This window comes from Scophthalmus maximus, chromosome 4 (genome assembly GCF_022379125.1).
Source record: "Scophthalmus maximus strain ysfricsl-2021 chromosome 4, ASM2237912v1, whole genome shotgun sequence".
Classification (NCBI taxonomy): domain Eukaryota; kingdom Metazoa; phylum Chordata; class Actinopteri; order Pleuronectiformes; family Scophthalmidae; genus Scophthalmus; species Scophthalmus maximus.
The window spans coordinates 658,673-678,000 of record NC_061518.1 but is presented as its reverse complement, the minus strand read 5'-3'; the positions used below and the strand labels follow the sequence as shown (position 1 = coordinate 678,000).

At 46.5% G+C, this 19,328-nt stretch overlaps 2 protein-coding genes across 2 annotated transcripts; both read right to left on the bottom strand.

Annotated features, from left to right (window-relative positions):
- Positions 1-5,988: 5,988 nt before the first annotated feature.
- LOC118301993 (forkhead box protein B1-like) lies at positions 5,989-8,372 on the bottom strand. The gene has a single exon (XM_047331747.1). It carries the CDS (start codon positions 7,919-7,921, stop codon positions 6,968-6,970), a length of 954 nt encoding a protein of 317 aa, XP_047187703.1. The 5' UTR covers positions 7,922-8,372; the 3' UTR covers positions 5,989-6,967.
- Positions 6,968-7,921, bottom strand: LOC124849923 (forkhead box protein B1-like). Its single transcript, XM_047331678.1, has one exon. It carries the CDS (start codon positions 7,919-7,921, stop codon positions 6,968-6,970), a length of 954 nt encoding a protein of 317 aa, XP_047187634.1.
- Positions 8,373-19,328: the final 10,956 nt, after the last annotated feature.

Below are 19,328 nucleotides of genomic sequence, written 5' to 3'. Positions count from 1 at the left end.
ACAGAACCAGCAGATTTATAATAATGATGCTGCTGAAATTAAGCTGACGTGATGAGCTTGTTTTTGGAAATATGACTCACAATGTGCAGAGTCTCCAGACGTCTTATGATTCCAGAGTCCAGTGTCGCAACAACCGTGATATCGACTCACGACACAAACTCTTCTCACGTATCGTCATGGTGGAGAATCAGGACGACGGACGAGTCTGGGTTGAATTCAAAATGCAAATACCCGATGAGATTTTTCTTTTGGAGGAAAATGATCAAACATTAAATCTTTGTATTTGTAGCGTTAAGTTTCTCGTGACTCCGCGGCCTCTCGCTGCAGGTCACAGTTGTCGTCTGGTTGTAAAACAGCTTCTCTTGTGTTCGGAGAATGTGTCAGGTGATAACAGACCGTCAGCTGTAATCACCTGTGTGCTTTCGCCTCCAGCTTCTTTCTCTCTCCCTCCGTCTCTGGGAGAGTTTCATTTACGGCCCCGTTCAGGAATCTTATCTGCGCCGGCGACCGTAAACCAACACCCGGCGTCGACACTTCAAAGCGGCGGCGAGGGGCCGAGGCGCCGGACGCCGGGCCGCAGCCTCCAGCTGGAACCAGGAGCTGGACGGACGCAGGTCGCAGGTGATGGGTGGGAGGAAAGAAACAGTCAGTGGAAAGAAGAGAACTGGAGCTCCGAGCTCCTCGTCGGGGCCTGAGGGGGATTGGAGGAGTTTGAAAAGGAAAACAAGCTTCCACATCGCGACGGGCGGAGGAGGGGGGGGGGGGTGGGGTGGATCGACCCCCCAGGACAGAGCGTCAGTGGGCGGCCACAGATTCACCTCCACATTCTACAGATCCTCAAACAAACACAACAATCAGATCACATGAGAGGAAGCTCCCGCTGCCTGGAACCCCTGACCCCCCCCCCCCCACCCCTCACTATTACAGGAGGTGTCAGAACATGAGTTTAAAATTGGCTGAACGATTTAGTTGAGAGACTTGAATGTGGCCAGTCACGACTCGAGAATCTGTCCGCTCATCGACTGACCGGTGACTTGGTCACGTCTTCGGGGGGGGGGGGGGGGAGGGGCCCCGGACACCGGCCCAGAGTCCGCGGCTCCGCCCCTGGGAGGAGAGGCGACGTCTCCGAGTCTGTGAACTCTTCTCCTGAACGTTCGTCTCCTGCTTTTTGTTTTGTTTTCCAGACAAACTGCTGTAAAAGTCACTTCCTGTCGCTCGCCTCCTCGTCGTGTCTTATTGACGACAGGCGTCTTTCGCTGCGTTTCATCAGCCGATGAATTTATTCAGGGGCGTAAATAACGCATGTGTGGTTCTGGCTGGCGGGACTCTGTGTGCACCTGCGTGTCGCCACCATCATCCTCACCATCATCATCCTCATCATCGTCTTCTTCTTCTTCTTCTTCTTCTTCTTCTTCTTCGTCGTTCTGCCTCCAGAAGAAGACGCTGTTTGTTAATTAACGTCTCTGGCGGCAGAACCTCGCCACCTCGCCGTCACGCGTCTCTCCCCGGGGCCTCCAATTAACGGACGCCCGCGGCAGCGACGGGACTCGTGATTAATTACAGCTCAACGCGCCGGACGTCCAGCTGATATTCAACTTTTAATTGTTTGTGGTATTTTACACCTGAATCGCGTCTCGACGCGGTTTCACTCGAACCGGAGCGACGACGTGTTGCCGTGGAAGCGGCGACACTGAAACGTCTGTTTCCATGGAAAGAGTTTAACAATCTGTACAACATGAAGCCTTCTGCCCGCGGAGCCGGGATCAATAGTGATATGTTCATCAATCACTCAGATGAGTGTCAGAAAATGAATCTGTGATCAAACTATTCCATCGTTTTGTGAAAGAAACGTTTTATAGAAAAGTTGTCAAGATTGTGGCTTCAAACTTCTCTGACAATTTGATGTTTTTCTCTTTGTGGTGAAGACAAATTATGAAACGGGCAGTTCCGGTCCTCGATGGTGATTGGTCGAGCTGCGGTCACGACACCCCCACCTGTGACCTCATCACGTCAGGGTCACTGCGCCAAACGAATAGTTTCAAGACGTCAGAGAAAAAAAGGGGGTGATGAAAACTGATCCGTCTCCACTGACGACGAAGTGACGGTGAACTTGGATCAGTTCTTGTTCTGATGGAACAGATTCACATTGCGTCACTTTTGGTTAAAAAGCTTCTGACGAACGAGCAAATGTTTCAAAATTAAAAAACCACGAAGAGAAAAGGGACGCGTGGTTTTGATTTCAGACGTATTAGAGGAAATCGATCAATGAATCAAAGACAACAAGTCATTTTTAAATCCAGCAGAGCAGCAGGAGGCATTCAACCCTTCCTCATCTCCTCCTCCTCTTCAGTTCCTCCTCTTTCTCTTCCTCCTCCTCCTCATCAGTTCCTCCTCTTTCTCTTCCTCCTCATCATCAGTTCCTCCTCCTCCTCCTCATCATCATCAGTTCCTCCTCCTCCTCCTCCTCCTCATCAGTTCCTCCTCTTTCTCTTCCTCCTCATCATCAGTTCCTCCTCCTCCTCCTCATCATCATCAGTTCCTCCTCCTCCTCCTCCTCCTCATCAGTTCCTCCTCCTCATCATCATCAGTTCTTCCTCCTCCTCCTCAGTTCCTCCTCCTCCTCCTCCTCCTCATCATCATCAGTTCCTCCTCCTCCTCCTCCTCCTCCTCCTCCTCCTCATCAGTTCCTCCTCCTCCTCCTCCTCCTCCTCATCAGTTCCTCCTCCTCCTCCTCCTCCTCCTCCTCCTCCTCATCAGTTCCTCCTCCTCCTCCTCCTCCTCCTCCTCATCAGTTCCTCCTCCTCCTCCTCCTCCTCCTCCTCATCAGTTCCTCCTCCTCCTCCTCCTCCTCCTCATCAGTTCCTCCTCCTCCTCCTCCTCCTCCTCATCAGTTCCTCCTCCTCCTCCTCCTCCTCCTCCTCCTCCTCATCAGTTCCTCCTCCTCCTCTTCCCTCCCAGCGTTTTCCTGCCAACACTCGATTTCTTTCAGCTCAGTAAATATTTGAGTGTCGGACTCTTAACAGCCGAGTTTTTCTTTCTTCTCTGAGCAGGAATGTCAACAGCAGCGGAGTTTTCCTCTTTAAACGTCATTTGTTTTACTTGTGTGTGGTCACAGAGCTCAGGGGGAGTGTGTGTGTGGTTGGTTCACAAACTGACATTTTTACCGTCACAGTCGCCGTCTCTCGGCAACACACTCAAAGACCCGTACGCATTGACGGAGCACAATTGTGTTTGGCAGCGGGGAGGTGTTAACTGGCTAATCCCTCACGGCCGCCCAGACGCCGCCCGCTGCTAATTCACCCGCTCGCCACAAACCGGCCAGTGTTTACACACACACACACACACACACACACACACACACACACACACACACACACACACACACACACACACACACACACACACACACACACACACACACACACACACACACACACACACAACGCTGTGCTCAATGTTGCAGAACACGTCAGAAATCCGGAGACGAGTGACGATGTTCCGGCCGTTACTTTTTATTTCTTCAAACTCAAAGTAGACGGAGATCAACGACTGTAAATAAAGATGGACGACAAGAAGCCAAATCCTCCTGATCGCCCCCTGGTGTCTGGCTGCAGTACAGGTCATAAGCCCCGCCCCCTCCATGTCACGTGAGGTCGTTCTCATCACTGATGTTTGTTCACATGTTCATGTTTCTGATCACTTTGCTTCTCATTAGTTATTTGATGAAATAAAAACGGGCTGAGACGTCATGATTGACAGCTGACACTGACTCAGGATTGGTCAGTGATCGTCTTTACATACAGTTATTGACGAGGACGGATGGAGACGTTACAGACGACAAACCTTCGTTAACTCTGACGCAAAAAGAAGTAACAGTTGTCGTGTTAAAACTCGTGTCGTGCTTCCATCACTGGTCCTTTTCACACTGATGTTACACTTCGTTGCCATTTCAACGTTTGACGCTTCAAAGACCCGCGTGGTTCGGTTCGACCCCGACCTCAGAGGCAAACAAATCATTTTTCTATTAAAAAAAATAACGATTTTACATTTCACAAAATAAAACAGTTTGAATGCGTTTGGCTTCAGGCTATAATGAGACGTGTGTCGTTCTTTAATGATGATCAATTGATTATGAAAGAAGATGTTTGTCAGATGTATTGATAATAAAGATGCGAGCAGACGGACAGTTCTAGTTCTGCTGCGGCGCGATGAAGCTCCGATCAGTGATGATCTGAAAACTGAGACTCTCCAACCGACATGAACAGATATTTTATGTTTTAACAAAGATTTGATGGAAGTCGATGATAATTTGAAAAGTTAAAAAAGATGGTTTATCAGCAGAGTCCCACGTGTGATGTCATCGGCTGATTCATTTCAGTATCAGTGTTTATGACGTCTCATACGCACAGATATGATAAAATATATATGTTTAACAGAACATAACGCAGAATAAGAGTTGTGTGGTTGGAGCCGAACAACGAATCAGATATTATCACAGAACTCGACATTCAAACTGAGACGACCTCTGACCCCTGATGACCTGTGATCACGGATAATATTTCTCTCATGAAACTCAAAATATCATGAGACAAAAACTTGACTACCTGATGAATAAAACTGTGACGTTTCAAGAAAAGAATGACATGAGTTCTGCTCGGGGACTGAAACGATTACAGACGAACACACACACACACACACACACTAGTGAAGATGACATTTTTAAAATCATAAAAATGTGACCTGTCACAGTTATCATTGTGAGATGGAAAAAATTGTATTTTAATAGTGCATATTGTTCTGCACTTTAGAAAACATATGAACAGATTCATGTTCATCTGTCGTCTGCTGCAATAAAACACCATCGCTATGACGACCAACAACCTGCCGACAGTTTAGGCTGATCGTCTCTGTACAAAGTCCATATATGTACATTATGTCCATATATGTGCATAATGCCAATATATGTACATAATGCACAGCGATGATATCAGCTGATGCATTAATATTTCAAATCCAGGATCAGCAGCTGCAGGTCACAAACCATCAAGAACCGTCCAGAGCCAGAACCGGAGGAGACAAACGTTATTATTTTTCATTTCTGCAGCTTTAAAAATGTTTTTATAATACATGAAAATACAGGATTTATTTTTCTTCCTTCCTGATGTTTGAAGAGACGTCTGTCACAGATCAAAGATCCTCCGGCAAAAAACAGTCGAACAATATTTCACCGAGCGTCTGACGCCGAGGTCGTCACGGCGACAAACGACCCAGTTTTGTTCTGCGACAGGTTGAAGAAAAACAGACGGGAGATGAAATCAAAAATGAATTATCTGCTTTTTTCTACTTTTTGTGCTGAATCTAATAACCGACGAGCTGATGGACAGATATTATCTGATCCATATTTTACAATAGGATTGAAAAAGAGACCACAACAATGGACGGGTTCATTACGAGGAAATTACTGCCGCTTGAAAAATAACAGTTATTTTTCTATTATCGATTAATCTGTCGATTCGTTGTTTGGTTCATAAAATGTCGACCGTGTTTCCCAAAAACTCCAACATGACGTTTTGTTTCGTCCTCACACCAAAGATCTTCAGATCTCTGTCCCAGAGGAGCAGAGAAACCAGAACATGTTCACATTGAAGAAGCTGAAATCAGAGAATTATGACATGAAAACTTCTTGAGTCGATTAATCGATCATCAAAATAGTTGGCGATTAAAACAGAAGTCGATAATCGATGAACGGTTGCAGCTCTTCTTGAAAACCGAGGAGCGTGAGAGAGTTTCATTCTCTTCTTCCCGATGATTTGACTTTTCTTCCAACTGGTTTTTGCTTCTTTAAAAACTGCCGGAAGTTTTTTTTGTTGTTGTTGTTTTTTTTACCCAATGACAAAGGAGTTTATTTCATGTTGCATATTAAAGATGTGCCTCCAGCTGTGGGACAGATGTTGAGATGTGTGAATAACAAGTCGCCTTCACGTTTAATCTCACAAAGGTTTTTCTTTTTATTGGATGTGATGAGCGGACGAGAAGAGCGCAGGGAATAAAAAAAGCCCGTCGTTGTTCGTGTTCATGCTTTTATGCTTTCAACTCCAAAAAGAACAGAAAGTTAAAAAAAAAAGAGAAAAATTAAAAACTTACAGACACTGAAATATTTTTCCTTTTTCAGACACTTGGTTCATGCAGCAAATACACGAACACAGACTCAGTTCAGCACCAGCGTGGAAAAGAAAAAAAATTAAATCAAACCAACTCGGCTGCTGAATAAAAAAGACGTCTAGATGAATTTCATTTCTTTCAAAAGTGCATGAGACAGTGGATCGTTGCATTCATGGTCCAAACATCTGCAGAACCTCGGACATAAATATATCACTCAAGTCTACATTTCATCTTCTCTCTGTTTGATTGTTCATTTCCATATTATTTTAAAAAGGGGGAAAAAGGAAATGCGTCATTATTTGGTACCAAAAATGCAAAATGTGCATTTTTTTTTTTAAATGAAGAGTTTCCTGTTATGGTGTGTTGTTGTTGTTGTGTGTGTTTATTAATAAAGTTTTTCATTCAGCAACAGTTGGAGGAGAAAAGACTCAGAGTCGTTCATCTTTCAGTTGGAGGAGCAAAGAGAGAAAAACACAAAAGATCCGGATCGTTTGTCTCCGGAGGAAAAAATATAGATTTCTGTTTGTCAGGAATGATGTGTGTGTGTGTGTGTGTGTGTGTGTGTGTGTGTGTGCGTGTGCGTGTGTTGGGAGGTCAGAGGTCAACCTGTTGTGTCCTTGACAAGATGATCGACACGTGTTTTCTTCACTTTCTCTTCAGAAAAACTGACAAACTGAACCGAACTCAAAGGAAACCGAGCCGCTGCTTCGGGCGTCGACAAGTGTTTTTCCCTTTTTAAATAGTTTTTATCTTTTTGAACGTATATATATATAAAAAAACGGAGCAGGAACGTCCCGGTTCTCCGTCAGTGCACCGCCACCACGGACTGCAGCAGCGAGGCCGAGGAGGGCAGCGGCTCCCCGGGCGCGGCCGGGCTGCTCCGGCCGGTCTGCGGGGACGTGGGGCTCAGCGACTGGGGCGAGTTGGCGAGGAACGCCGGGATGTGCGCGCACGGCAGCCCGTGGAGGCCCGGCACCGAGGCGGGCGTGGGCTTGATGGGCACCGGGACGGCGGGCAGAGTCTGTCCGCCGTGGCAGAGGGACTTGAGCGGCATGCCGTACGCCGAGTAGTCGCCGGGGCCCATGGAGATGGGCGCCGCCGTGTCCATCATCCCGGAGCCGTACATGTGCGGCCAGGCCGGGGTCAGCTGGCTGTGCAGCGGGTACCCGGCGGAGGAGAAGGCCGCCAGGCCGCCGGGCATCTTGTACTCCCTGGCGATGATGTTCTCGATGGCGAACGGGTGTTTGAAGCTGGACGGCTGCGACACGGAGCTCAGGTTGTATCCGGCCGGCAGCTGCGGGAGGTGCGCGGCGGCGGCGGCGGCGTGCAGCGCGCTCAGCCGCAGCTTGGCCTGCTGCTGCAGGTAGTGCGCGGCGTCGTGCGCCTTGCCGCTGGGCGCCAGCGGGTCCGGGGCCTGCACGCCGCCCACCTTGAAGCGCTTCCTGCGCCGCAGGAAACTGCCGTTCTCGAACATGTCGCCGCAGCTCGGGTGCAGCGCCCAGAAGCTGCCCTTGCCCGGCTGGTCCGGTCGGCGCGGGATCTTGATGAAGCAGTCGTTGAAGGACAGGTTGTGCCGCAGCGAGTTCTGCCACCGCTGCGTGTTCTCCCGGTAGTAGGGGAACCGGTCCATGATGAACTTGTAGATGTCGCTGAGGGGCAGCATCTTCTCCGGGCAGCTCTGGATGGCCATGGCCGTGAGCGAGATGTAGGAGTACGGGGGCTTCTGGTCGCTGTACGTGTTCCTCCCCGGGCGAGGCATGGTTCGGCTGAGCCGGAGCCGGGACCGAGTCGAGCCGAGCCGAGCCGAGCCGGGTCAGGATCAGGATCAGGATCAGGATCAGTCTCAGGAAAGAGTCGCTTCAATCTCACAAACTTTGTCCAAACAACTTCCAACTCTTCACAACAACTTTGCGCACGAACGGGAACTCGCCTGGCGCTCGACGCGCATGCTTCGGTCTTTTACGCGCAGCTCCGCCGCCGACAAGTTGGTGAAAAGTTGAGGACGCAGCGGCCGGTGCCTCCTCTCCTCCCCGCCGGCCTGCTGCGGGTCGTCGGCAGGTGCAGCGCGCGGTGTCCGGTCCTGCTCCTTCCTCCGCTGCGCTAAGCGGCTGCTTCCTCCATGTCCCTGCGTCGGTGTGTCCCGTGTGCGGGAGGACGGCGGAGACAGGAGCAGAGGAGACCCCCGGAGAGGAGCTTCATTAATGGGGCCACTTCTTCACCATCACATGATCACAGGCGGGAGGAGGAGGAGGAGGGGGCGGAGGGAGGGAGGGAGGGAGGATGAGGGGGTGAGGGGACGGGGGGGGGGCACGCTGTGTTTTTCATTTACACGTTTTTAACAACACGAGTCATTTTCACTTGGAGGCGAAAAGAGGCGAGAAGAGCCGAGAGAGGAGGCGCGACTCCCGGGGAGGACTGTGCCGGAGCCGCGCGGCGCTGCGGAGGTATGTGTCGGCCCGTGTGTGTGTGTGTGTGTGTGTGGGTGGGTGTGGGTGTGTGTGTGTGTGTGGGTGTGTGTGTGTGTGTGTGTGTGCGTGTGTGTGTGTGTGCGTGTGTGTGTGTGTGTGTGTGTGCCGCTGATTGAGTCGCGTTCAGGGACTTTTGGTCTCTTTCAGTTTTACGCAGCTCAGTTTCATCAAATCCGCATCACGATGACAAATATGTGATAATTCAAATTATACAGACAATATGTGACAACGTGTTTTTAAAAAAACATTTTAATTTGAACTTAATTTACGCAGATGATAAATTCTCAGCTCTGGTTTTTAACGGGATTTTATAAATTTATATTTTCGTGTTTTTCAGATTTTCTCCAGTGTGTCAATCTTTAAATGAATATTAATAATCTCCAGATTCTCATCAGATCTAATTCCCTCGCTCTTCTTCTTCTTCTTCTTCTTCTTCACGTGTGAGAACAAACTCCAGTTTTTTTCAGAGGATTAAATGAGGCGGATTTTAATGTGAACGTGTGACTGAGCATCGACCTCTGAGATGAACTCTTCATTCATCACACACACACACACACACACACACACACACACACGCACACGCACACGCACAGGTTTTTGTTTTCTATTCAGTTCCGTTTCATGTATTTTATTTGTTTTATCTTTTTTTGTGACATACTTTCATTTTTCGATTTTGTTGAAATCAGAAAAAAAAATCTCGTTAAAGTTTTTATAATTATTTTTTTCAGAATCACAAAATTTGACTATTTTTCTTTTGGTGAAAAAAATGAATTGAAATTATTTACTGACAATCTCTGCAACGACCCGCGCACAGGCACGCGCCTTCTATACATCTTATTTGAAATATAAATTTCAAATCTTTTTCATATCTTTGTCAAATTATTATTATTAGAATGAAAACATCATAACTAGTAATAACGTCGTTAAGACGTGACAGAATTTTCGTGAGTGAAACGACCGATCAGTGAATTAATGACGTGAGCGTCACCAGGTCGTTGTCTGAGGGTTCATTGATTATTTTATGAACTCGCGAGACAAATCAATAAACAATAAACAATAACAGAGTAAGTGAGACTATTTAGATAAAAACGAAACGTCTGCTTTAACATGAAGTCACGTGTTATTTAATGATAAAAATCAGCTGTTTTTTTATTATTATTATTACGTTTGACATCAGATTAATTTGTGATGACAAACAGTTTCAAAGCGCAGGAGGATTGAAAGTGGAGGAGCTGAGGGATTGAATATTCCCAGAGGACCAAGACACACACGCACACGCACACGCACACACACACACACACACACACACACACAGGAAGAGCCACTTTCACACGTCTGACCTTTGACCTGTGGGCTGATCATCAGGATGCAGAGACACGAAACTGATGATGTTGAAATATTCACAAAGAGAAAAAAAGAAAGAATTCACTGTCGAGTTCTTCAGATTCACCTTCATCAATTTTGATTAGAGTTTTTGTTACTAGATTTTTTTTGGTTTGATCAAAGATCATATAAATATTTGGTTTTAATTCTTTGATCATTTTTGTTATTTTTTTGTTTTTCGATGCTTCAAAAAAAGTTAAATGAATTAAATAAATGAAATTAACTCCAGAAGAGTTTAAATATGATTTTTATTTTACATTCAAAAACATAATTATTTATATTTAATAAAAAGTTTTCCTTCACAGATTTCCAGTTTGGCGTCTTAACGTTTTCTAAATAATTTATTCAAAAAGATTGAAACGCTTTCATTAATATTAATATTATTCATCCGTTCATCCTGATGATTTTTAATCAATTATGATGAATTATGTTTTTTATTCTCTCCGTTGAAGCTTCATACAGTTACAGTAAATCACATGACAAGTATAAATGTAAATATTAATGAAGACCAGAGGTGAAAGTTCAAGGCCTTGCTGTCTTGTGATTGGTTAAAGAGCAGCCAATCAAAGAGCATCAGTAAAGTGACATCACTGTAGTGAAACACTTAGATTATGATAATATGTTACAGATTATTAATAATTAAAAGATTAAGGACACGTCAGAGTTCATTCACTGACCAACACACAGAGAGCGAAATTTTCGTTCATCATCTGTTGTTAATAATTATCATTATTATAATGAATAATAATAATAATAATAATAACTAACAGTATGATGAAACTTGTGTGTGCTGAAATGTGACGAGTTGTTTTTCTGTGTTTCAGACGTCGCAGCCACAGAAGCGCATCACCGAGCTGCACACACACACACACACACACACACACACACACACACACACACACACACACACACACACACACACACACACACACACACACACACACACACACACACACACACACACACACACACACACACACACACACACACACACACACACCAGTGGGATCTTTTCATATTTTAAATGCTGAAGACGAAGATGAAATTGTTCACCAGTGTGTCCGTCGCTGTCTGACGTCCCCCCCCCCCACACCGCTGAGCTCTGAGCTCGTTGGTTCCCACTGGAGAATATTAAAATCACACATTTACAGTTTCAGTTTCCTCAAACAGCTGCTCTCTGTAAGTTTCTGACCAAACAAACAATCTTTTTGTGAGGGACGATATTCCCTCAGCGCAGATGAATCCACACGAGCTGCTGAGGTGAAACGTAACGATTCGACCTGAAGTCACCAGGACCACGAACGACCACCGGTGAATTGAATCAGTGAGAGACGGACAGAAGACGAGTCACGTTCATGAAGCTGCAGATTCATAATCATATTATTATATGAATCATATTGTTTTAAACAATGAGGAACATTTGACAACAATCAGAGCGAGATTCAGTGTCAGAGACCATCGGGACGTCCCATAGGCTGCGTGTGAAGTGTGTGTGTGTGTGTGTGTGTGTGTGTGTGTGTGTGTGTGTGTGTGTGTGTGTGTGTGTGTGTGGTCCGTCTCTGAGCAGCTCAAGTATCGGTGGATGATGAGGAACGTGCTGAAGTGTCTCCACCAGAGCTGCTGCTCTGCATTTTAAACACAACGACACACACACACACACACACACACACACACACACACACACACACACACACACACACACACACACACACACACACACACACACACACACACACACACACACACACACACACACACACACACACACACACACACACACACACGTCTCTTTACATCATGACGACGTTGGTTTTTCTAAATAAAAGCAAAAGGGGTTCCGCTTTTTATTTCAACTCGAAACAAAACTGATCAAGTTTCCAAAACGAGCATTTGTCCAGTTTTTTTTAATTTTATTAAAATATATGAATATTCAAATGTTTCCGTTCCACCATGTCGTTAACCGTCGGTAACCGTTGTTGACGAGGCGTCAGGACGAGGCACCGGACGTCACATGATGAGCCTGAACCTGATGTGTGTGGTTAAGTACTACACCGCTGCCGCCGCCACTGAGCCTCCAATTTGTGTGGGATTAATGACCCCCCCCCCCTCCCGCTAACCCCGCCCCCACCCCCCCCTGCTGTCGCTGCCGCAGGTTAACCAGACCCTTATTAAGAAATAAATGAATGGGGGCCACTGAGTGTGTCATGGCCGTTACCACCCAGCACGCTGACACACACACACACACACACACACACACACACACACACACACACACACACACACACACACACACACACACACACACACACACACACACACACACACACACACACACACACACACACACACACAGCTGGTGTGTGAACATACCAACAAGCTTCTTTAACAGTAAATATTAACGATAAACCATCTTCATCATCTAAATGTGTGTGGTTGGTTGGTTGGTTGTTTTTTTAACGATAATTTTTCTGTTTCTCAAAATCAATACTTTTAAAACCAGAGCGATAAACTCCCCATGTTAACACTCAGCGGAAAGGTCAGAGGTCAAGCACACACACACACACACACACTTGTGAGCGTCTGCGTGTGTGTTCAGTGTCAGTGTGTGTGATTTACCTCCTGCCGCCCGAGTCTCGCCGTCTCCACCCACGATCCTCGCACCAGGGTCTGCTCGTGACTCCGCCCACTTTCAGCTCCTCGGGACCCTGCACAGGAAGAGGAGGAGTCAGAACCGTCTGACGTTTCAATAAAGTTTAGAGTAACGCCGAGAGCGTTTAAAAAAGGTCACGATGGACATTTCCTGAAAACGATCAACAGATTTATCAATGACTGATAACCAGCAGCTGAATTAATGAGTTCAAATCAAAGTTCGTCCTCTTAAAGTTTCCCCCCCAACGCAGGTCTTTGAACGCAGCAGCACAGAGAGAATATAAAATACAAATATGATCGATATCAAATCGATTTCAGATCAATAAGCTAAAACAACGGCTCAGTTATTTGGTCTCTTCAGGTGTTGGAGCTGTGAGTGTGTGTGTGCGTGCGTGCGTGCGTGCGTGCGTGTGTGTGTGTGCGTCGCCGCTGCTTTACTTCCCCTTGACGACGCCATCACTCCAATTAAACCGCTGATTAAGCAAATCGGAGGCCGATTAGTGAGCGAGCGGCGTCGTCATGAGAGCGGCTCGTTAGAGCAGCGATTAGTGTCTGAGTGAGGAGCAGCCAATGAAACGCTGGCGCTCGTTAGGAGCCACTCTGACAGATGATGAGTGAGTCAGGCCGCAAACACGCCACCTGGTCGCAGAGGAGGGCCTGGAAACTGCCTGGAAACAACCTGGAAACAACCTGGAAATAGATTGGAAAGATCCTGTAATAAGCCTGGAAAGATCCTGGAATCAGCCTGGAAACAGACTGGAACAGTCTGGAAAGAGCCTGGAAATAGACATGGGACATCCTCGAAACAGTCCGGAAACAACCTGGAAAATGCCTTGAAAACGCCTGGAAAAACTTTCTGGAAATAGACTGGAAAGGCCTGGAAAGGCCTGGAAACAGAAACAGCCTAGAGACAACCTGCATGTTCAGTAGAGATAGAGAAAGATTTCCCTCCATATTTCAGAATCATCATCACCTTTGTTTCCATCCACGTTTTAAAATAAAATCTATAAATATAATTTTCATCAGTTCGAGTTAAAACGTTGATGCGACTCGTGGAAACAGATTCAGTGAATAAATGATGTCGTACAGAACAATAGAGTAAACATGGGGCAGATGGAAACGTCATCATGTGTGGACCAAAGTTTTTTATCATAAGTAAATGAAACTGTAAAGTTTTTGACTCTTTCCCTCAGAAGGTTCACAGGAACAAATCCGTTTGATTTTTCACCGATGAAAAAGTGCGTAAATGTAAAGAAACTCCACATGAACACAGAATCAGAAGAAGAGATCATACAACACGCGTGTGGCGATGATTCATACAAACACTGAATGTGTGGATAACAACATCACATTTCATAAACTGCTCACTTTAACCTGTACAGTAACAAAAACACGTACTAAACTAACGCCACAGGTCCCTGAACGCATCACAGACACAGGTAAACATCGGGTGATGTCATCACCGTGCGTCACCTCGTCTCCAGGTAGATGTTCGTATATGTTCGTGTCCTTTCACTTGTTCACTCGTGTTTCTGTTCAGTTGTTTAGTGAAAGAAGAGTTTGATCCGGAAATCGATCAAACCGCCGCTCGCCTGATTACGTCACTACGTTTTCAAAAATAACTGGCGGGAAACTCACCTGCGGGGAAACGGAGCGAAAACACCTGAGAGAGCGACGGTGTGATGGAGGAAGGTGAAGTAAACTCCTCCTCCTCTTCTTCCTCTTCCTCCTCCTCCTCCTCTTCTTCCTCCTCTTCCTCCTCCTCCTCCTCTTCCTCCTCCTCTTCTTCCTCTTCCTCTTCCTCCTCCTCCTCTTCCTCCTCCTCCTCCTCCTCCTCTTCCTCCTCCTCTTCTTCCTCCTCCTCTTCTTCCTCCTCCTCCTCCTCTTCTTCCTCCTCCTCCTCTTCCTCCTCCTCTTCCTCTTCCTCCTCCTCTTCTTCCTCCTCCTCTTCCTCCTCCTCCTCATCAGGTGCACGACGCTTCGGCTGAGATTTACCTTGTTTCGTGGTTCGAGGTCACGTGACCTGAAGTTTGTCTGTGAGGAGGAAAACGTGGAGCTGGACTCAGAACAATGGACCTGGATTGTTTGAGCCATATATGTTGACATAATGTAATATAATATAATATTATATTATATTCACGTGCATCAGCTCCACACATTCAGATCTGTTCATTCAGCCTGAACACTTTTCTTCTGACACGTAAAATGCACAAAAGGTTGGAAAAATTCAAAATTCACTTTCCAGCTGTGGACTACAAAAGCTGGAAATGGAATTTTCCAGCTCACTAACATTTGTGCCAAATGATTTTCTTCCGGTCATTTATCTTTAATAATTGTTATTTACATACTTATATATATATATATATATATATATATATATATATATATATATATATATATATATATATAATCCAAAAAGTGAATTTTAAGTTTTCCAAACTTTTGCATTTTTTACGTGTAAGCAGAAAAGTGTTTTCTATATATCTGGTTCCAGAACCGATATATATATGTATATATATATATATATACATAAATATATACTTTTTCCAGTTCTAAACACCCCTTCAGAAATCATCTGGAGACCCAGTTTTTTTTCCTTCACATTTTGTCACCATAGATCAAATTATAAACGAATGTGCTGCAAATTTCATCAACTTTGCCAAGTTTAAAAAAACATTAAACATTTTTTCTTCACTTTATTAAAAGTTCCCAGTGAGTCGAGCAGTTTCAAGTTTTCCTTTTCACAGTGTGGTGCGTGATGACGATGTCACCACCAGGCTCCATGTTTCCAACCGGAAACTCGTGAAACATTTAATTTCCTTCAACCACACAGACCGGACGAGCCGCAGCCTCCTGCTCCAATCAGAGATCAGCTCGGCGTGAAGCGACTGAGAACGCCGCCAATCACAGCTCCTGTTGTCAGGGGTCATCAGAACCGATGACGGCGTGCGGCGCCGCCACCAGCCGCTCAGGTCCTTCACAGATAAAAAGCCGCTTGGCGTCAGGGTGGCCGCTGTCGCCAGCAGCCGCCGCCTCTCTGTGCTGCACGATGCTATGAATATTTAATTAATAATTAGTCATGTAATTCCTCCTCAGGAGTTATTATCCCTCAAACTGGTTTGTGAATTTAATTATTAGCAGCCTTTTTGTTTCCACGTCTCCCTCATTACTGTCAGGATTGATGTAACATAAACTTCATTAAAAATTAAAGTGGGATTCTTTAATTACGCGGGCGCCCCCCCGCCCCTCCCCGCCGCCGACGCCAGAATTAGCCAACTCAGTGATGTGCAAATGAGAGCATTATTTAAGAAACACGCTGGAAGTAGTTATGCTAATTTGCCGCGGGTTCACAGTGGCAGACCTTTCCACTCGCGGCTGCATATTCATTAAACGCACTATGCAAATTTAATGTAGCCGCCTTAGTAATGCCTTGTTAATTTATTCAGATTTATTGAGTAAGACTTGTAAAATGTACCAATTTAATTAGCTCATCTCCGCGGTGATGGCTGAGCTTTTTAAAAAGACGCGTCGGGGGAAAAAAAGAAAAGAGCAAGAGTAACATCACAGACTATCATGTTTTACAATTCAGCGGCTCTAACGGGCGGATGTTTGCTGCACTTATGGTTCGACGTGTGGAGAGAAATCACTTTAAACTGCTCGCCGCCGTCCCGGGAGGAGGAGGACGGAGGAGGCAATGAGGCCGTCTGCGCCCGGCGAAGGGGCCGAGTCCACAGCGCTAACGGCCGGAGAGCGACGCCGGAGAGGACGTTAGCTCCGGCGCTCGGCTCCGACCCCCAGAGGAGTTTTATACTGACGGCGAAGCACCGCCGGAGGAGACGTCAGGCTGAAAACTCACAAGCGTTTCTTTATTCTGTCATTTACGCCGAAGGGGGAAGAGGTCACGAGGTCAAGAAGTCGGACGAGGAGTGAGTCCAGCTATCGTTTAAGAATTCAGGATTCTTTAAAATTAGATCACCGGAAAGAGAGGAAGAAAGAAAAACAAGGAAAAGAAAGAGGAAGAAAGAAAAACAAGGAAAGGAAAGAGAGGAAGAAAGAAAAACAAGGAAAGGAAAGAGAGGAAGAAAGAAAAACAAGGAAAGGAAAGAGAGGAAGAAAGAAAAACAAGGAAAGGAAAGAGAGGAAGAAAGAAAACGAGGAAAAGAAAGAGGAAGAAAGAAAAACAAGGAAAGGAAAGAGGAAGAAAGAAAACGAGGAAAAGAAAAAAGGAAAGAAGGAAAAATATGAAGACCATCAATAACTGTACATAAAGTTTGACGACACATCGTGGAGTGGAGCCGTGGTAACGAGGTCCCGCCGACACACACGCTCTCGACCAATCGTGAGTCAGTGACGTTTTTATATCATCAAATAACTGATGAGAATCAAAGTGATCAGAAACATGTACACGTGCAAAACATCAGTCATAAGAACGACCTCACATGACGCCAGGGGCGGGGCTTATGACCTGTACTGCAGCCAGACACTAGGGGGCGGGGCTTATGACCTGTACTGCAGCCAGACACTAGGGGGCGGGGCTTATGACCTGTACTGCAGCCAGACACCAGGGGGCGATCAGGAGGATTGTTGCTCTGCTAATCCTCCGACTTTTTCATCAGGTTATTTTAATTAGTCCTTTGATTTGACTCCAGAAGAACCGACAATGCTCCGCAGCCTAGCTAACGTGCTACACTAAGATGGCGGACATTATTTCTGTCTCTACAAGGAACATTGTCTTCCCCTAAAGGAAGATTTCTGTCCCCGTGTTTCCTCCTGGAGATTCGACCGACGGCTGATGAATCTGTCGAGGTTAATAATTGATCCGCGGCTCGTCGATCACTCTCCTGCACGTTCGCCGGAGTATTTACTCTGAAAAACAGAAGCTCAGTCGGATCGCGTATCCACACGTCGTCTGTCCTCGTATTTCTCCTTCTTCTGTTCGACTCCTCGTCCCCGGCGGCGCCGGGAGGAAACAGATGAGGTGAATCAGTGGATTTAAACCCACAGATAAACCAGCGGGAAATCCGCGGTCGTCGGCAAAGAAAATGGAATCACAGTCTTCTCTAAAGGTCAAGATTTACCGTTCGCCGCTCGGCTCAGACGTAAATGCTCGGTGACGCCGGGGCGGATGATTGCTCCGCTCTCCAGACGATGTCAATTTTGGTCCCGGAGGCCGTGCGCTCGCTCGGCGGCGGTCTCGAGGGCCCTTGTCCGCGGCGGCGCGCTCGCTGCCAGGCGAGTCCTAAAGCCCGACTCCATTATCGGCTGAGCCCAGAGGAAGAAGCAACACATGAGATTCTTAATGGTTCTGATACACAACACTTTCCCTCCTCAATCCTCCCGTGATCTCTCCTCAACCCTTTTGTTTTCCTCTTGTGGTTGTTGTTGTTCCCTCTCACGCCTCCGTCCTCGCCGCCTCGCGCTCGCCGGGCCGCGGCCGCATTCATCACAGCGGAGCGCGGCGTCGAGGGAGGGACGGCCCGACGAGGAAGTCGTTAGAGAGGATGAATCTGTTGCATTTACTCCTCTGTTATGCAATAATAAAGACGGAATGCGGCGGCGGGACAAAAGGAAATGATGTTCTTTACACAGCGAAGTCGTTTGTGTGTCTGCGCCGAGGCCGACCAGACGGCGAGGAGAGAATCCGCCGCCGTGATCAGGAAGGAGGAGAAAACGACACGACGCGGGAGGTGAGATTCAAACACACCTCATCCGTCAGGCCGAACTCTGGGTAAATAAACATGGCGGAGGACGACACACCGGTCAAAGTGACTTTTCACTGTGTTGTTGTGACTTCCTGTGACCAACTGATGGATAATGTCGCCTGATGAAAAGTTGGTTTAAACAAAAGTCTGGGGTTAGTGGTCGTCAGGTTCTTGTTTCCTAACTCCTTAGGGATTCTCCTTCATCTTTCCTTGACCTCATGGGGCAGAGGACACGTGGTGAGGAAACGAGACGTGGTGAGGAAACGAGACGTGATGAGGAAAGTAGATGTGATGACGTGGTGAGGAAAGGAGACGTGATGAGAAAAGGAGAATTTCTCGTAATTGAACTAAGTCAAATATCCTGAGTTCTGGAAATATTGTGTCTGTTCATCTGTGTGTGTGTTTGCTCTAACTCTATATTTGTCTCCTTGGTTCCGTGGTCTTTGCCTCCTCTGGGACACCGTACAAACGCCCAGTTCATCTCCGTCTCCAGACGTCGACGTGTTCACTCTGTTGAAACTTGCTGAAGAAGAAGAAGAAGAAGAAGATGTTGGACTTTGTCTCCGAACACATTCGCACCAGAACAAATAAAAGCCGCCTCATAAATAAGAATTCAATTATCAGAAGATTAGCGTGCGAACTTGTTGTGATATTATCTCTGATTTAAAAGCAGCACAGCTCCGTCCCGCGATGATTAAATCAAAATCCTCCTCAAACACATTTCCCCCGACCCGCCCAGACTCCGACTCGGGGAACGGTCCGGCGGAGCGGCGGGGAGGCGTCGTGTTTGAACGTGTTTTTCCGGAGCTTAGCTCGTCGCACGCTTCCAATTAAATCTGAGGAAACTTCAAATGAAACTGCAGCAGGAAAACAATCGCAGCCTCTAATCCATCCATCAAGGAGGGACAGGCCAGAGACGGATGGTGTTTTTAAGAAGACCCTGAATGCAGCACGAACAGCTTAT

Bases quoted from the DNA above. Each gene is read 5' to 3' on its own strand.
- LOC118301993 (XM_047331747.1), bottom strand. From the start codon at position 7,921: ATGCCTCGCCCGGGGAGGAACACGTACAGCGACCAGAAGCCCCCGTAC.
- LOC124849923 (XM_047331678.1), bottom strand. From the start codon at position 7,921: ATGCCTCGCCCGGGGAGGAACACGTACAGCGACCAGAAGCCCCCGTAC.